Source organism: Arvicola amphibius, chromosome 1, assembly GCF_903992535.2.
Source record: "Arvicola amphibius chromosome 1, mArvAmp1.2, whole genome shotgun sequence".
Classification (NCBI taxonomy): Eukaryota; Metazoa; Chordata; class Mammalia; order Rodentia; family Cricetidae; genus Arvicola; species Arvicola amphibius.
The window spans coordinates 34,550,532-34,568,613 of NC_052047.1; the positions used below are offsets into that span (position 1 = coordinate 34,550,532).

General features: G+C 38.3%; 1 protein-coding gene across 1 annotated transcript in view; it reads right to left on the reverse strand.

The window, feature by feature from the left end:
* Grxcr1 (glutaredoxin and cysteine rich domain containing 1) overlaps positions 1-14,250 on the reverse strand; it is a 93,557-nt gene extending 79,307 nt beyond the window's left edge. The window contains exon 1 of the mRNA XM_038317560.1: positions 13,849-14,250. Within this exon, the coding sequence (XP_038173488.1) occupies positions 13,849-14,250 (402 nt within the window). The remainder of the gene's footprint in view (positions 1-13,848) is intronic.
* Between the last annotated feature and the right edge of the window lie 3,832 nt (positions 14,251-18,082).

An 18,082-nucleotide genomic window follows, 5' to 3' on the forward strand; every position in this document is an offset into this window, starting at 1 on the left:
ACAAAAGATTTTGTAGACAATATGAATCCAGACATGTTGGTGTAGTAACTCTTAATTGTTCCAACAAAATATAAGAGAGAAACAGCTTAGAGGAGAAAGGATTTTATTTTGCCTCATGGTTTCTGGGGTTTCTGTCAGCATTACTTGTGTTAGCTGCGTCTCAATTCCTGTTGAAAACAGCATCATGGGAAGGAGCTAGTGACAGTGAGAAAGGACTTGACTCATGGTGACAGGACAATGAAGGGAAAGACAAGAATGGGAAGGAATAAAATGTACAAATGTCAAGTCCCTATTGACCTGTTCCTCCAAGTAGTTTATTTCTTTCTAATGACACTAACCTATCAGCAACTCCACCATCCTCAACCCCAACTTCCATGTATTTCTCTTGACAAACTTTTAGTATTTCAAATATTTCTCCTCTGCTCTTTCATCTTCATCCTCACTGCAAATTAGGCTCTATGCAGCCAACCGTGAGTTTGGCATTACTTGAATGTACCAACATTTTCTCCTCCAGATGAAGCAGCGGTTTACCTAGACATAAAGTCTCTGGGCCTGGCCTAAATATAGATGTTACTTTACAATGTAGCATAAATATTCTAGTCCAGTTCCTAATAGAGTCTTTGTTCCCATCTGAACCTTCATGAGCACGGTCTTCACTATCTGTATTTTAATCAGCACTCTGGTCTTGTGAGCTCAGCAAGGTCTTCCATTAAACTGCACTCACAACATTCTTGGGCCTCTCTCATGCACATCTCCAATCCTTTCCAAGGTCTTTCTGCAAAGCAACTCCCATGCTTCTGAACCACATCACTGAGCACAGTCACAGTAACGACTCCACTTATCAGTCCTAGTGTATCTGTTAAGCAAGCTTTCTGAAGCTGAGACAAAAAAAAAAAACCACGGGAAAGACAACTTCAGAAGGAAAAAGTTTAATTTGCCTCCTGTTTTCAGAGGTTTCAATCCATTGTCAGTTGGTTTTTTTGCTTCTTGGCCAACAGCGAGATGAAGTATCGTGTGAGAGAGAGTGCAGCAGAACAAAGTGACTCACCTTGTAATGAAAGGGAAATAGAAGGAAAGAGCTTGGAGGCCTCAGGGTGGAAAATAAAGCCATAAAGCATCCCCAGCGACCTACTTCTATAAGCTCCCAGGTCCTACTTCTTCTACAACTTTACTTTCAGCTTCCACCTCCCGCTGGGTACCAAGTCTTTAACATATGAGTTTTGAGGAATTATGCCAGATCCAAATAATAATGGTATGTTGTCTTAGATTGTTTCAGTGAGCCCAGAGCAATCACAAATGCTTAACCGGGGTAAAGAAGAACAGTCAGAGAAGACGTGCTATTGGAAGCAAAAGTGGGAACTGTCCAGGGCTAGAAACAAAGAAATGTGGACATCCTGTGGAAGCTGAAAAATAATAGTAAAATATTCCTCGATCTTCAGAGAGATTTCTATGTCAAAACCTTGATTTAATATCGTGACACACAAGCTTTGGATAATCATCACTATAAAGTAATATACCTGCATTATTTTAAGCCACAAATCTAACAGCACTCATTTTAGCAACAATAGAAGGCTAGCATATTAGAGTGAATAGTGATCACTATTTACCCTTTATTAAGCGTAGATGCTATATGGCTCAATTCTTATGTAATCAGCTTGTTTGATCTGAGGGCAAAGTCACAGCTCTCTATCCAGGGGAAGTCATGAGTCTTGGATCAACGCAAGCAAACATGTTTAATCGGAACAGGTTGGAGGGAATTCACAACAATCTTCATTACAGGGGAGGTAATCACTTCTTCCAGATGCCACACAAGCATAATGCTCATAGCTTTTAAAGGGAAGCACTCCCTAGATGCCCATGAGGGCATATGAACCTGGTTCCGTTCTCTCAGTGATATGGAAATAAGAATGGATGTTCAGTGTCATGGCCTGGTACTGGGACTTTTCATGCTGCTTTGGTTTTAACCGATGAAGTCACTTCTCTCAACCTCTAGACCCATCAGTTCCCCCCTGGGATCACAGCCCATCTAGATCTTCCCACCATTCTACCTAAGATGGTCATCATTCGGGCCCTACCACATGCTCAGACTCTCTTGTTGCCTCTTTTCTTTTCCCAAAAGCTATCTGGGACAAATTAAGACACTGGCTTTCACTTTTCTATTACCCTTGTACACTAATAAAGCTTCTACAGGCTTTCCATGAAGAAAAATTATAGACTTGCTGAGTGGCATTGGTGCATGCCCAGCACTCAGGAGGCAGAGGAAGGTGGATCTCTTGAGTTCCAGACCAGCCTGGTCTACAGAAAGATTGAGTTCCAGAACAGCCAAGGATGCACAGAGAAATCCTGTCTTGAATAAAACAAAAAATGAAGAAAAGAAAGAATAAAAAAAGAAAAGTTACAGATCATGAATTTTATAAAAGAGGAAAAGATCAAAGATCAATTACTTTTTCACAATCCCAACTGGTTGCTTAGAAATTAATAAGAATACTGAATACTGCTATTGTTTATTGAATTTGTAGCATAGTTACAAGAAAATGATAATATTTTTCTCTCCCAAGGAAATATTATAAGGCATAATTTATCAGAAGATGGGTAAAATAATGGTTATTGGAAAAACAAATGGGTGAAAGAGACTTCAAACCATTAGTGTACTTGTCACATAAATAAATTTAATTAAAATTTTCTGTATGATATTTTATTTAGTTCATAATTTTGTAAATGTCCTATAGGTAATAATGACTCAGGAATTGGCATATTTGTATAAATATATAATTTTATAGACTAAATGCTTATATTACCGTTGTACACATTTTGAAATATATCAGAAATTCTGCCAGCATGAGCAAGCCACCAACGAGAGGCTGTCTGGCTCTGTGGTGACAATGCTTTCTTAAAGTCTAGAATCGTATGTCCAATCTTCCAGCTCACTGATTCTTCCTTCAGCCTTATCGAGTCTTCTGTCGAAGCTTGTTGTTGAATTTGCCAGTTCACTTATTCTGTTCTTCATCTCTAGAATTTTTATTTTGAAATGGTTAACTTTTATTTCTCTATCAAACATCTCATGTTGTTCATGAATTATTTCCCGAATTTCACTTAATTTTTTGTCTGTATTTTCTTGTAATTCCCTGAATTTTTGTAAAAGGACAATTCTGAATTGTTTGTCAGTCATTTCATAGATTTCCTCTTCATCTTGGTCTGTTTCTAGAGGTTTCTTGATGTCTTTCAACAACGCTGTGTTTCTCTGGTTTTTCATCATCCGGTTATCCTTATGTTGCTGCCTGTATATTTGATGAGATGGTGGCCTCTTTGAACCTTGGTTGGCATTCTTTGGTGGCAATAGATCTTTACTAATTCTAGCCTGGGATTCTGCATGGACCGGCTGGTGGCAACCCAGACATTGAAATTTTCCAATCAGAGGAGAAAAAGAAAAAAAGAATGAAAAGGAATGAAAGCTTAAATGATTTATAGTATAGCATCTAAAGAGCAAAACTACAAGATTTTAGCATTCAAAAGGCTGAGAGACAGGAATAGAAAGCTTATTTATAGAAGGAACAGCATGAAACTTTCCAAACCTGTAGAAAGATATAAATATCAGGGTTCAAAAAAGTCAAAGGACACCAGTCACATTTAATCAAAATAAAATCACCAGAAATGTATTCTAATAAACCTATCGATGTTCAAACTCCAAGAGAGAATTCTGAAAACAGCAACATAAGATCAAAAACACTGATGACAACTTATGCTGGAGAAGATGTGGAGTAAAGGGAACACTCCTGCATTGCTGGTGGAAGTGTAAACTTTGGAAATCAGTATGGCAATTTCTTAGAAAATTAGAAAACAACCTACCTCAAGATCCAGCAATATACTTTTGGGAATATACCCAAGCTATACTCAATCGTACCACAAGGACATGTGCTCAACTATGTTCATAGCAGCATTATTTATCATAGCCAGAACCTGGAAACAACCTAAATGCCCCTTGACCAAAGAATGAATAAAGAAAATGTGGTACATTTACAAAATGGAGTACTACACAGCAAAAAAAAAAACATGAAATTCTCAAGCAAATGGATGGATCTAGAAAACCAGTAACCCAGACCCAGAAAGACAAATGTCATGTGTACTCGCTCATAAGTGGCTTTTAGACATAAAGCAAAGAAAAACCAGCCTACAATCCACAATCTCAGAGAACCTAGACAACAAAGAGAGACATACATGGACCTAATCAACATGAGATGTTGAAAAAGACAAGATCTCCTGAGTAAATTGTGAGATGAGGATCATGGAAGAGAGTAGAAGGGGAAGGAGGAGAAAGTGAGGGGAGTGGAGAAAAAATATATAGCTCAATAAAAACAATACAAGAAACTGCTTATGTACCAAATATCTCAGCAGAAACGTTACAGGGAACAGAGGGGTAGCATTACTCACTTAAAGTACTGAATGGATCCCTGCCAACCACTACAGTCAGAAAAGGTGCCATTCAGATATCAATGAGGAACAAAGACTCTCAGACACACAACTGAGAAAGCTCATTGCTGAGCTTTCCTTCCAAGGAATGCTAGGGAGGGTGATAAATGGAAACACTGAATCAAACCTAGATGCCCCTAATCTTGTGTACTAACATGAAATTTAAAAAGCAAAATTATTAAAGAAAAGGAGTGTCACACAAGCATGAGGATGTATGTTCAACCCAAGCACCCATGCAATAAGTCAGTCATGGTGACTTCCACTTTTAATCCTCTACCTGGAGAGGCAAAGGCAGGTGAGTCTCTGGACCTCATTAGCCAGCCAGCATAGCTGGTCTGACTGAGAGATTCTGTCTCAAAAGAAACGAGGCAGACAGCACCTGGGGGAATACCTTGGCCTCCACCTGTTACACATAAGTGCACATATACATGTATGTGGATTCATATGCACACAATGCACCAAAAAGAAAAAAATAATCAGCCAGGCCTTGGTGGCACACACCTTTAATCCAAGCAATCAGGGAGGCAGAGGCAGGCAGGTCTCTGAGCTTGAGGCCAACCTGGTCTACAGAGTGAGGTCCAGGACAGTCAGAGATAGACAGAGAAACTCTGTCTTAAAAACAAAAAAAGAAAAGAAAAAAATCATAAGTACAATAATTCATTAAGGAACATATAATATAAAGAATTATATATAATGCATAACCTCAAAAATTTAATGTAGGAGAACCAGTAAAATGAAAGTGTGGAGTATTTTTATGACCATAGTTATGTTGCTATCAGATTAAAATGTCTGTTGTAACTACATGGTTTTTTTTAAGTACCATAATAATCACAAGGCAAAAACCCATAGCGATATACTAAAAACAGAAAAGGAATAGGTAAAATCATACTACTTGAGGAGAAAAAAATGTTTAACCACAAAGAAATATCATAAGCAAGCATGAACCAATTCAGAAAAATGAACAAAATGACAGTGGTATATTTTTGCCCATCAATAATTACTTTGGATATAAATGGACTAAATTCAGAAATTAAAAGATATACAATAGGTGCCTGGATTAAAAAACAGACACCAAAACTCAACCATCTGGAATGTAAATGAAACATACTTTTCCTGTAAAGAATGATGTCATCTGAAAGTAAAAGGATGGAGAAAAATATTCCATGCAAATGGAGACCAATAGACAACATTTCATCAGACAAAGTAAACTTTACCAACAAAAACTGTAAAAAGATACCACAAAGGTAATTGCAAAATAACCCAGATGTCAGTTTAACCAGATAACAGTTATAAATGTGTATATACCTGCTGTGGGACAATGGTCTCCCATCATGTCACTAGGTTATTTTTAATAAAATGCTGATTAGCCAGTAGCCAGGCAGGAAGTATAGGCGTGGCAATGAGAATTATGGGAAGAGGAATGTTTCAGTCTCCAGCTGTCACCCAGACAGAGAGGAAGCAAGATGTGCCTCACCAAAAAAAAGGACAAGAATTATGGGCTAATATAAGTTATAAAAGTTAATAAGAAGCCTGAGCTAATGGGCTAAGCAGTTTATAATTAATGTAGGCCTTTGTGTGTTTATTTGGGACTAGATGGCTATATGACTGGGTGGGACAGAAACCCCAGTCAAAATATACCCAAAACATGAGACCTGGAAGCATAAAGCAAGTGCTAATGAGTATGAAGAAAGAGTTAGACCATATTAAATGACAAGAGAAGACTTCAACATTTTGTCTGTGGTGGACAGATACAGGTTGTCCAGACACAAAATTATCAGGGACACACACTTAAACTAAACTCTAGACAAAACAGACCTTATAGATATGTATGGAACATTCCATTCGATAACTATAAAATATACACCTTTGATTGCATGCACATAAAACATACCCCAGACAAAGTGTTATTTACACAGCTTGTTTATTACACTACTAATCACAACACCTAAAACATATAACCCACCTAAGTCACCATTAGTGAAGAAATGAGTATGGAAAGGTGATATACTGAAAATAGAATATTATTCCACCATAAAAACTGGAAATTTGCAACAATAACTGATAGCCTTTCAGGTTAGCTAAAATTAATCAAAACAGGTATTTAAATACCACATGATCTCATATATGAGATATGAAATGTTGACCTTCCAAAGAGTAGAAGAGTGGTTATCAGACACTTGAGTGACTATCAAGAATTGAGGAATGTGGAGCTGTTTGCCAATAGATGTATAACTACAGTTACATAGGAATAATATGTTTAAATGGAAACATTAGGCAGATAACTAGTAAATAGACAAGCAATTTCCTATATCAAGGAAAAGTAGTGGGGAAAGGAAATGCAGGGGGGAGGCAAATGAAATGAAGACCAATGTTTACAGATTTTCTGTTTAGATAATGAAAACATTCTTAAATAGCTTAAATAATAATGAATGTACAGTTTAGTTAACTCACTATAAGCATCTGGTAGTGCATTTTGAATGGGTGAATAAAGTTACATATGATTTATGTTTCAATAAATATTATTACAAAAAATATAATTTGAGAAATCATGAGCTAGTTACCTTAATTATGTGGTTACTGTGTATTATTTGTAAGAGCTTATTGATGGTTACGAGTCATCTTGCTGAAAGTGTGTGCTTGCTCAGCATATTGCTTTAGGGTATGACTTCAGGCAGATTCTGTCATGTAACCAAAACCAATGTTACACAAGTTCAAATATCATAACAATAGAAGAGTCTCACAAAGTGAGGAGAGTGAACAATACTGATGGAAATAAAAACTTCAATAAAATTCACAGAAATTGGAAAAGTGCTAATTTTCTGAAGACTTGTAGGATCAGAATTAAAAGTCCTAGGTTACACAGATTAACCTGAGTCCTCAGTCTACAATGAAGAGCTAAATTAGAAAGAACAAAAAAAAAAAAAAACACAAGAGAAAGGAAGAGAAAAAGACCAAATGGAATGATGACGTGCCAACAGAAAATCAAAGAGAAAAACATATTTAAGAAATTAAGAATGAGTAGCAGAAAATATTATGCCAACAACAACAATAACAGAAAAACCAGAAAATTGAGAATGGGAGGTAAAGACAAATTCTGATAAATTCTTTCAGAACCTGCTTTGGACCATCATCCACAAAACAGCACTGACTATTCAAGGCAGACTCTCTGAATCATGGTAAGTACTCAGCAGGTGTCTTTACATTAATGAGGAAATAGAACCCGAAATAGAAGGGATGGAGCAAGCCAGTGACACCCCTACATGCAGATTCCAGCTCCACCCTATATAGGAAATCTCCAAGTGAGATGGAACAGAGGCAAACAACCATCAAGTGGATTTTACTTAATTCACTAACATTTTTCAAAAGGTAGGTATGAGTGATAATCATTCTTTTTTTTTTTAAATTTTTTTTAAGTATTTTATTTATTTGTTATATATATAGTATTCTGCCTGCATGTCTGCGGGAGGTCAGAAGAGAGCACCAGATGTCATTACAGATGGTTGTGAGCCACCATGTGGTTACTGGGAATTGAACTCAGGACCTCTGGAAGAGCAGCCAGTGCTCTTAACCTTAACCGCTGAGCCATCTCTCCAGCCCGATAATCATTCTTAAAAGTCATTTTCAAAGGAGACATAACAATGATAATTCTCTTATTTCTTTCACAAAATTTAGATTTCAACTAAGAATAATTCAGATGTATACTGAGGCTCTGCAAAGTATCTAATGTTGGCCTTGGAACTCTCAGGTCTATCAGTCTGTAGTTGGCTAATTATTATGTCAGCAGTGTCAGCTCATTTTGGAAGCCCTGTTTTTCCCGGCATTTAAGGCACTAAGTCAAGAGTGTGCTTAGTCCACAAGGATGACACCAGCTAAGACCCTAAGCAATAGAGGAGAGGGTGCCCCAACTTGCGTTGCCCTATAGTCAGACTGATGAATATCTTAAATATCACCACAGAACCTTCTGATGGAAACAGAGGCAGGGACCCGCATCAGAACACTGAACTGACCTCCCAAAGCCCAGTTGAAGAGTGGGAGGAATGAGAATATGAGCAAAGAGATCAAGACCATGATGGGTAGGTACACCCACTGAAACAGTCTACCTGAGCTAATGCAGCTTCCCAAAACCAGCCAGACTGGGAAGGAACAAGCAGAGGACCAAACTAGTCCCTCTGAATGTGGTTGACAGTTGCATGGCTGGGGCAGACCGAGGGGCCACTGGCAGTGGCACCAGAATTTATTCCTACTGCTTATACTGGCTTTTTGGGGACCTGTTCTCTCTGGATGGATACCTAGCTCAGCCTAGATATATGGGAACTTCCCCCAAAGCAATGTGCCTTACCTTCTCTGTGGAGTGAAGGGGGGAGGGGGGGGGGGGGGGGGGGAAATGGAGGGAATGGGAGGAGGAGAGGGAGCAGAAACTTTGATTAGTATATGTAATGAAAAAAGATAGTTTTTTTAAAAAAAATAAAAGTAAAATAAAATAGTGTGCTTAATGTAGTTGTCTATAATATTTGAGATCGCATCAGATATCCTGAAGGTTCATGCCTAATTCCTGATAACTAAGAAGGCAATACATCCATGCAAGATGCCTGTAGCAATTTTTATGGACAAATGACTTTTAAATTCTACAAATTAATTTTTCTCATATAGAAAAAAAGAGCTTCACAATAACTAATTTATTAATACCGATACTATTTTTAAGATTCCTGTGAGAAATTAATATGTCAGTAGTACATATATATATATGTGTGTGTGTGTGTGTGTGTGTGTGTGTGTGTGTGTGTGTGTGTGTGTATAATAGGAATACTGCCTGGTGTTGAAGCGTTACTTAATCAGCATTCCAGCATTCAGTATGCTTATTGTTGCCTTACAGAATTCTTCAAGTAAACAAGTAAAACAGCAAGGTCACGGACTCATCAAGAGTATTCCAGGGAACAATAGTATATTACCAGATCTATACTCTGTGAACCAAAAGTAGATAAAAGTCTTCCAGAAACTTCTGTCACTATCATCCATCCTGACTCAGTGGACAAATCTGAGAGTCAGGCTTTCTTTTTTGGTTTGTTTGTTTGCTTACTTGCTTGTTTGTTTTTCAAGAGAGGATTTCTCTGTAGCTTTGGAACCTGTTGTGGAACTAGTTCACGTAAACCAAGCTGGCCTTGAACTCACAGAGATTGTCCTGCCTCTGCCTCCCGAGTACTAGGATTAAAGGTGTGCACCACCACCATCCAACCTAGAGAGTCAGATTGCAATCTCATGACTACTTAATCAACTGGAAATGATGGCTGTGATAATTTTTTAAAAAACTGTTAAAGCTGAATAAATACTGTCTATTTCTTCAGACCTTCCCTAGCTGAAAACCAAATATTAAATCAATAGTAAAATTTAAAACCTCACAAACAAATGATGAAATTTTAAAAAATTAGATAATATCATAACATGATATATTTAGTCTTATAAATATTTGTGTTCATCATTATTAAATTTTAAAAGGCAAATTTGGGCATTTTCATATTTGATATTCTTTTAAAAGAATAAGAAATGTTAGAATCCATGTATTATTAGCTTTGAACCAGATACTTTATCTATAACACTAAAAACATTATCAAAAAGTATGGATTGCTTGTATTGTAAGAATAATTGTCAAAAGTTATGAAAAAGTAAGAATGAATTTTTCTAATTATCACTGGGGACATAACAAAAGTTTCCTTGCTTCTTTTATAAGAGTTTTAGGTTAAAAAAAAAATTACACAAGAAAGTTCTGTGCATGATGCAAATTACTATGCCAACAAATCACTTTTTTGTCTTAACACATTAAATCCTAGGTGCAATTACCATAAAAGAGATATGCATGTATACATACAGATCTATGCATTCAAGGTCCTTCTTTGGATTCATTTTTCTTTGATAATTTTAAATTTGAACAGGAAGAAGTTAAAATTATGGAAACTAAAAAGGTATATTCTACAAGAATATCCTAACATAGTTTGAGGAGAAGGTCAAGGAATGAAAACCATCTAAACTATAGATTCATAACAATATATTGGCAAGACATAACAACCTTTATTATCTACATCACAGATCCACACTAAGACATTTTGTTTAATGTTGCTGCTAAGAACAAAGAGTACCTCAATTTCATCCTGCCAACTGGACCATAGGAGCTGTATGCCACCCAGAACCCTTACAATTTGTTTTGCATATGATTGTTGACTAGCATTTGGGGGTGAGGGAGAAGAAGAAAAATAAGTACTGTAGGTATTGTAAATTATCCCGGTAATCTGGATTCGATTCATATTAGTAGATAGGAAAATATCCTTAGAGTAGACTTGCTAGTGCTCCGGAGGTCACCCTCCTTAGACTGCACTGGTAACACCTGTGGGCCTGTCTCAATTGAACGATTGATGAGCTTAGCTTTGACTAGGAAACATGGCTCCTCTTCAACTCCAGGAGAGCTTCCCAGTAACCCAACCTGATCAGAATCTCACCTCGATGCAAGTCTCCTTCATTTTTCTCCATTAAATATTGACAGCATAGGCAATGGGAAGGACTCCTATTTTACACTACCCAGGTAAATTCGCCATCTGCACAGCTGTTGAGTTATTGCCAAAACTTGATGTGTGTGAGAATAAACTAAAAAGCTTCTAACAGAAGCAAATTCCAAGAGATTCTAATCAATACACGTTTCCATGCTCAAACTAGATTTGAGGCTTTCAGATGTCCGGACTCGCCTCTCTTCAGCATTGCCTTCTGGATACCTGTGGTAGGGGTGAAACAAAAACCAGCCTCTGCCTTTGAAGGCCTATAATCCAGACCAATTGGAGACCCCTGACTGATTCATCTGAGCTCCACTTTTCTTCCAAGCCCAGCTGGCGACCAAGTGACTGACCACAGACTCCTGACTTCCTGTCACTACAACCGTCACCCCAATAAATACTGTGCATGCTCTATTGTCTGGTGTTCTGTGGTGTAAACTAAGAGACAGAATAGAAACTAGTTCAGCTATCCACTTGAGAGTCTAAATAAGTACTGCCAAAAAGTAAAAATGATTTAAAGACTCATTTAATCAACTTGTCTCTGTACAGTTGAAATTTTTGGAAGTGGAGCCAATATTTTTTGACAAAGCAGTAACTATGCAAGGAAATAACAGAGAGGAAGCCAAGCATCTCACGTGCACTCTGGATGGCTTTATCTTTATTTAGCACTTCCCCTCAAGTTTCAAATTGAGTGCTTTAAGATTTTATAACCTGAAACAGGAAGAAAGGGCTGTTTCTTCAATCATGGGTCCTTGTTCACTGAGAGAAGCTTTATATCAAAACCTGAACCAGATGTCTGAGAAACTGGTTGTTCACTTTTTCCTTCCTCCCTGAACTAAATCACTAAGTTATGGTGACATTCAGGTAAGTTTGTTGCAGTTTGCCAAAGTTATGGGAAAGGGCAGATCCAAGAAGCCACATCTGTGGAAACCTATTCATCTTGGGCATCCCAGGCAAGACATTGGGTACCATTTATGATGTGCACATTCTTTATGAAGTAGCAGGGACGCAAATCTGTTGTCTACATAATGCCCCATATGTCTTTTTTGCTCATATTGCATAGAGATACTGTTCTTACAGTGGATGCCCTTTGAGTAGGGAAAATGGCAGCCATTTCCAAAGTCACAGACCCTTTAACCTATGCTTCTCCCTGGAGAGATCAAATAGCATTCATTTTATCATTATGGTAATTATGATGAAACTAAAGATAACGTCAAAACTCTGTGATTACAAATGCTGATTGTTTCAACACTTGGAGTAGACAAGATCATCAAAAAAGTTGCACTGAATTTGTGCTCACAAAATTGTTTACCAAGTCATGCAGAGAAAACTATGCAAGAAATTGTTTAAGGTAATCCAGTGGCAGAGTTTTGACTTGGAAGTTTCCTTTGATGTTCAATTGTACATTTGTAGCACTATTGGGTGAAAACAGAAGGATGAAGCTAGGGTTTCCCTTGTAGGTTTGGGGATTTGTGGCATTTATTCATAAGTGACGATATTTTTGAGAGGTTGGTAAACAAGTGCAAGTCAAAGTACTAAAAGTAAAATAGCAGTTTTCTGATAAAACCTTCAGCCATAAAAACAATTCAAATAATAAGAAACTGATTAACCACCAGGAATGCACCTATTGCCATATAGAAGTTTGGTCTCGAGCCTGACAATAAAAATGTTTATAACAAGGAAAACTCATTCCTGTAAGGTTTTCTTTAACCCAGAAGTCACATCCCTACAAATTTCTGTGAGACCATTCCCTATCTCATGAAGCATAATTATCAGTCTCTGATTTTGACTCTCATCCTTAACCTACTAAATCATTCATGAATATGTTCAACATATGTAAATAACCACCACTCTTTGCTGCTTTTTTTTTTTCCTTTGGGTAAGATCTAAATTTGCTTCTTCAGATTCTCATGATTTGATCTTTTCACAAACTTCCTTTGAAGTAAAATATATTGGAGCAACATTTGGTCTGAAACTCTCTCTATCATCCCTGTTTCTTTATAGAATATAGAAGCATGGAATAGTTTATTACAAGAGGTCATTTTGCTTAAGTATCAAAAATAATAGAAAATGCAATTGCAGTGGAAGCAGCGAGTTGCCACTGTAATCACAGTGATTATAAATACTATTCCTGGGTTGATATTGTAAACAACAGCAGAAAGGTAATCCTCCTAACACTTCCTGGAAATTGGAAACCTTTTCCTGAGCATTAGATCATTGTCAAAGGCATCAGATCTAAATAACACATACCTATGTTCGGGTGCAGAACCTAGCACTTCTTAAGCTTGTTTACTATGAAGTCTGAATCTCTGTATTTTTAAAGCTTTTCTAAGTACGGCTCTAAAGCCATTACAAGCAAATTAATGGAGAAATGGACTTCAAAAAGAGTACACCATCCTTGAAAACGGGAGGAAGACCCATTGGTCTTTATAACTGCACTACTGAGCACATTACACCAAACGCGAGAGCACTCCGCTTTTCTGGTGTAGCTATCAACATAAGCGGCAAAGGATGCTGATTTAAGGATAGGCCAGAAAGGAATTAACTTCTAGGCACTGAAGAAATGCTTTAAACACTCTAGTTTACCATCTTCTTTCTTTGTTAAGGAATAGATTCTGTGCCAGTCATCACAATCAGAGGCGATGACATACAGGTCAGAAATTTGGTTATGAGAAGGCGATGTAGTTTGCTGAGAACAGTGAGCCTAGTGGGCACCTGTGCACGCAGGGTCTTAGATGGAGAGAGCCCCATGAAGTTGGAAGAATGAGATGCTATCCTGGAGAACTGAGGGGTGGAGAGTGTGAGCGAGGAACAAAGCTCAGAGCGGGAAAGTGTAATGACTTACCTGTAACACTTTGGTCAAATTGTTAAACAGAGCTTGGCCAGCACTCACTTTGTATTTGACGCCTCTCACTGTACCATTTTTGCTTAAAATGTTGACTCGTCTCGTCCCAAAAGCCTTCTCACTGGCTGTCCTGGCTAATACCAGCAAGTCGTCCTGATCTTTCTCATGCTCGCTGTCTTCTGGTCCAACGTGGCCGTTTTGCTGTCCCTCAGAGTCTCTGAGTCCATCTAGTCCACAGACACTGGCACATTCAGAATCCAGAGAGCCCGGGGGTTGGCCATCTTCATAGACTTCTTTCAGAACTCTGCCACTGTGAGACGAGGCAATCCGAAACCGGACTTTCCGCGGCCTGTCACTTTCTGCCTTTGTCTCTCTTTTTAGCATGGTCACCTCCACCCACATGCACAGTTTACACCATTATGGATCTGCTGTCAGTTCCTCCCTTGGCCACAGCAACAGCAGAGCTGACTTCCAAAGACGGCAGCCCTCCCGTGGCACGAAGAGTGAAAGAAAAGAGGATGCCCAAGGACATGCGGTGTGCCTTGGCTATCAATAATGCATGTGCATGTGTGCTATGGTTACCATTAAACTAAAACCTGCAAAACGATCCCAGCCCTTAAATATTAAACATGCAGGGTGGGCTCTGACAGAACAAGTGCAAGAAAGTGGCCTGAGATGAGACAGGCAGTAAGCATGCAACAAGGACGGTAAGGGGCTTGAATGTCAAAGCAGATGATGGGTGTGGAAATGATCTTAGCAGAAGCAACTCTACAGGTTACTGTCTAGAATGGAGGTCTGAAATAAAACGGAGAATCAAATGTGTGGGACACAGGTGCCCCCGCCATCCCTAAGTGCTAGTTTCTTCTCCCACTCTCTCCAGGCAATCTTTCAAAGGGACAGCAAGTGTGCGCCATGCCTGCATAAACCTGCAGGGTTAATTCTAGTTAAATAGCTGATGAGACTGCAATGCCATTGCATAGGCAGATTTTCAGCATGGTTTCGGTAGTGCTTTGCTAAAGGTACCCTTTCACACTCTGAAAGAAAGAACTTCAGATTGCTCGGTCGTGTTCCCACTTCTGCTAGGAGGGGGTGTCCTCTTCAACACGGGGAGGGGTTTGGAAAGGAGATGTGGAATGATGAAGGAAGAATGGAAAATCCTCCAAGCCAGCCAGATCAGCAACAGCCATCCAGGCGATGGGCACTGATAGATGCTCCATCCAGTCACTCCTGCATAGAGAAGGTCCTCTGCGCCTGCCTGGTGTGTTTTCTATCACTCTGGCAAACATCCAAGAAGCTTTTTAAGTTGTAAGATTGTGTTGAAATGTTGCTAGTGAGTGTGGTAAGCTAACTGAATACCTAGAAAAGAGGAGAATCAACTAACCCACAGTGCATTTTACGGTCAATTGTTTATGGTTTAATCTAAGATCTTTGTTGATATTGTTTTTCAAAATTAAGAAAATACTCAATAGAAAAAAATTGAAGACAAAAGTCTCACCAGACACATTAAAGTTTTTTTGCCTATTGCAGTGTGTAACGTGGAGGTGGTCCAATGCAAACAAACTGGACAACTTGGCTTTTTGCTTTTAAGGACAAGAGTAACAAGGTGCCATCTTTGGCCAATAAGAAATGAACAAAAGCTATTAACCCCTTATGGTCCAAAGCAGTTAAGACAGGGAGTCTTCTGTCTGCAATTTCAAGAACTCGTCGGGCATATGCCCCCGTCCCGTACTGGCTTGGTCATGTCCAGGTAGTGTCCAGCAGCACCAGCCACTACTAGTTCTTGAGTCCAGCAGTCCTGCCATGCCCAAAGCCACCGCTTTGCTGCTGTCCTCTCTGGCCACCAGTTCCTGTCATCTTTCTTCTCCCTTGTCTGCCAAGGTCCCTAAGCCTTGCAGAGGGCATATGGTATAGACGTATGTTATGCACCTGAGCACTCCACGATCACGCATTCTCTGCTCTTTGACCTGCTGTGAGTTTCTACTCTAACTACCACCCACTACATGCAAAAATATCTTCTCTCATGAGGTCTGAGAACTGTACAAACCTGTGAGAAGCATGGTATGAATTTATAGGGTGGTTTGATATGTCCATTTATCAAAATAGCAGTTGGCAGTTTATTCTTGTGGCCTGCAAGCTCCCCAACCGTGGGTTCTCGCAGTACCATTAGCTGAGGTACTGTGGACAGTTGATGGCTTCTGGGGAAGGCAGATGCAGTTTCCTTTAAGGGTGAAGCTCCTGGTAGGTCAGCCATGCTGCAGTTGGATGGCCCCACACTCAGAATTACATGGACAGCAGAAACTGAAGTCAATGAGCTATTAAGTCAAAAACACAAAAGTAGGCATGAAGTTGGAGGGATATCAAGGTGGAAGTGGATTGGAGAGGAATTAAGGAAAGAGTTGGTAAATATGATCAAAATTCATTGTATGGAAATGCCAAAGAATTACAGATCACTTATTAAAAGACTAAAAATGATACAGAGAGCCTGTCAGAATCAAAGAGAACTTTATAATCATTACTCTGCATGATTATGTATTGAGAAATTATAACATGCATATATAATATAATGTGTGAGTATGTGTGTATGTGTGTGTGCATCTATATATAATATATTAGGCCACAGGGTCAAATACAAATTCATACTACATTTATTAACTTACTACATTTAATTTACAATGTTATTTTTTTTTGTTTTGTTTTTCGAGACAGGGTTTCCCTGCAGTTTGTAGAGCCTGTCCTGGAACTAGCTCTTGTAGACCAGGCTGGTCTCAAACTCACAGAGATCCGCCTGCCTCTGCCTCCCGAGTGCTGGGATTAAAGGCGTGCGCCACCACCGCCCGGCAATTTACAATATTATTATTACTACATTCATTATCTTACTCTTTTATACATACAGTATCTTTCTCTGCCATTATCTCTGAGAAACATAAATTTGATTTAATTATGCTAATATCCACACCTTCCCCATTTGCTACTGTACAGCTTAGAAAATCTGGACATTTGGGATGTAACATGTTTATTTTTTTGTATCACATAAGTATTCCCTCACTAAATTACCTGCTATGGCAGGGTAGCTCTGAGCCCACTGGACATTCAGTTTGTTCTTAAAAGGGAGATGATTCATTTAAAATATTCTATAAACTATTAAACACACATATGCATCCATGTACACATAACACATGCTTTGAAATATATGTTTAACATGATCTAAAATTCCATCATTCTAATGAAGCATGTCTATCTTTCACATAGGTTCCTCACACTAACAGAAATATCTTTAGCATGATAAACTATATGCTTGATGAATATTATTATAACTCACACCTGTCTTAAGCTAAAATAAAATTATACTGTTATGTTCAGTAGATAATTCTTTGTATTTCTTCATTTACTCAGGCAATGAATATTCCATAAGTATCTTAAACACCCCCCCCAAATATAAACCCTAGAATAGATGAGGTAAATATAAATATGTAAAATTATGGCATGTTTTCTTGGTTTAAAAACTGTCTCCAGTTAACCCACAGTAGTTTCTGTGTATATGAATGGCTTTGCCTTGAAATAATTGAGTTTCTTGTTTTTCAGTATCTTTCTGTATACTCTGCAAGCTCATTCTGTTCAAAACTGGCTCTGGCCACTGTGTGTCAACTGCGCACTGTCTTACTCTTCACTCATTCTCGGGGATCCATTTATTGTTCATCACATTTTAGTCCTTTGCAGCCTTGTATGTGCCATCCTCATGAGTTTCTTGTACTTCCTTCATATGTACACTTGTGGTTATTCTTTTAAGCAATGTTTATTGAACACCTACCATATCAGGATTTCTGGGTCTAATCTATATAGGTGGATATAATAGACATTATACTAGTTTGGGGGTAAAATAATATAACATAGAAATGAAAACAAAATAAAAAAATGTGAGACGAATTACAAAGAATACAAAAGTGGATACAACTTAAAAGGATATAGAAAAGAATTCTTCTGTAGATCAGGTAAAACTGATAAGCCTTTAGGAAGAGAAGGGGTTATGCTGGAGTCTATCAAAATTAGGAGTTTCAAAGTGTGTGAAAAACTAGAAGTTGGTCACTGTACCAATCACAAGCTAGAACCTCAAAAGCTATGAGCCACACAAACATTCGTCCTTTATCATTATCTCCAGTACTTACATAACAGACAGTTAACATGGGAACAAAAGGCAGTTTCCAGAAACAGGTTTCAAACAAATGCGAGTGCCAAG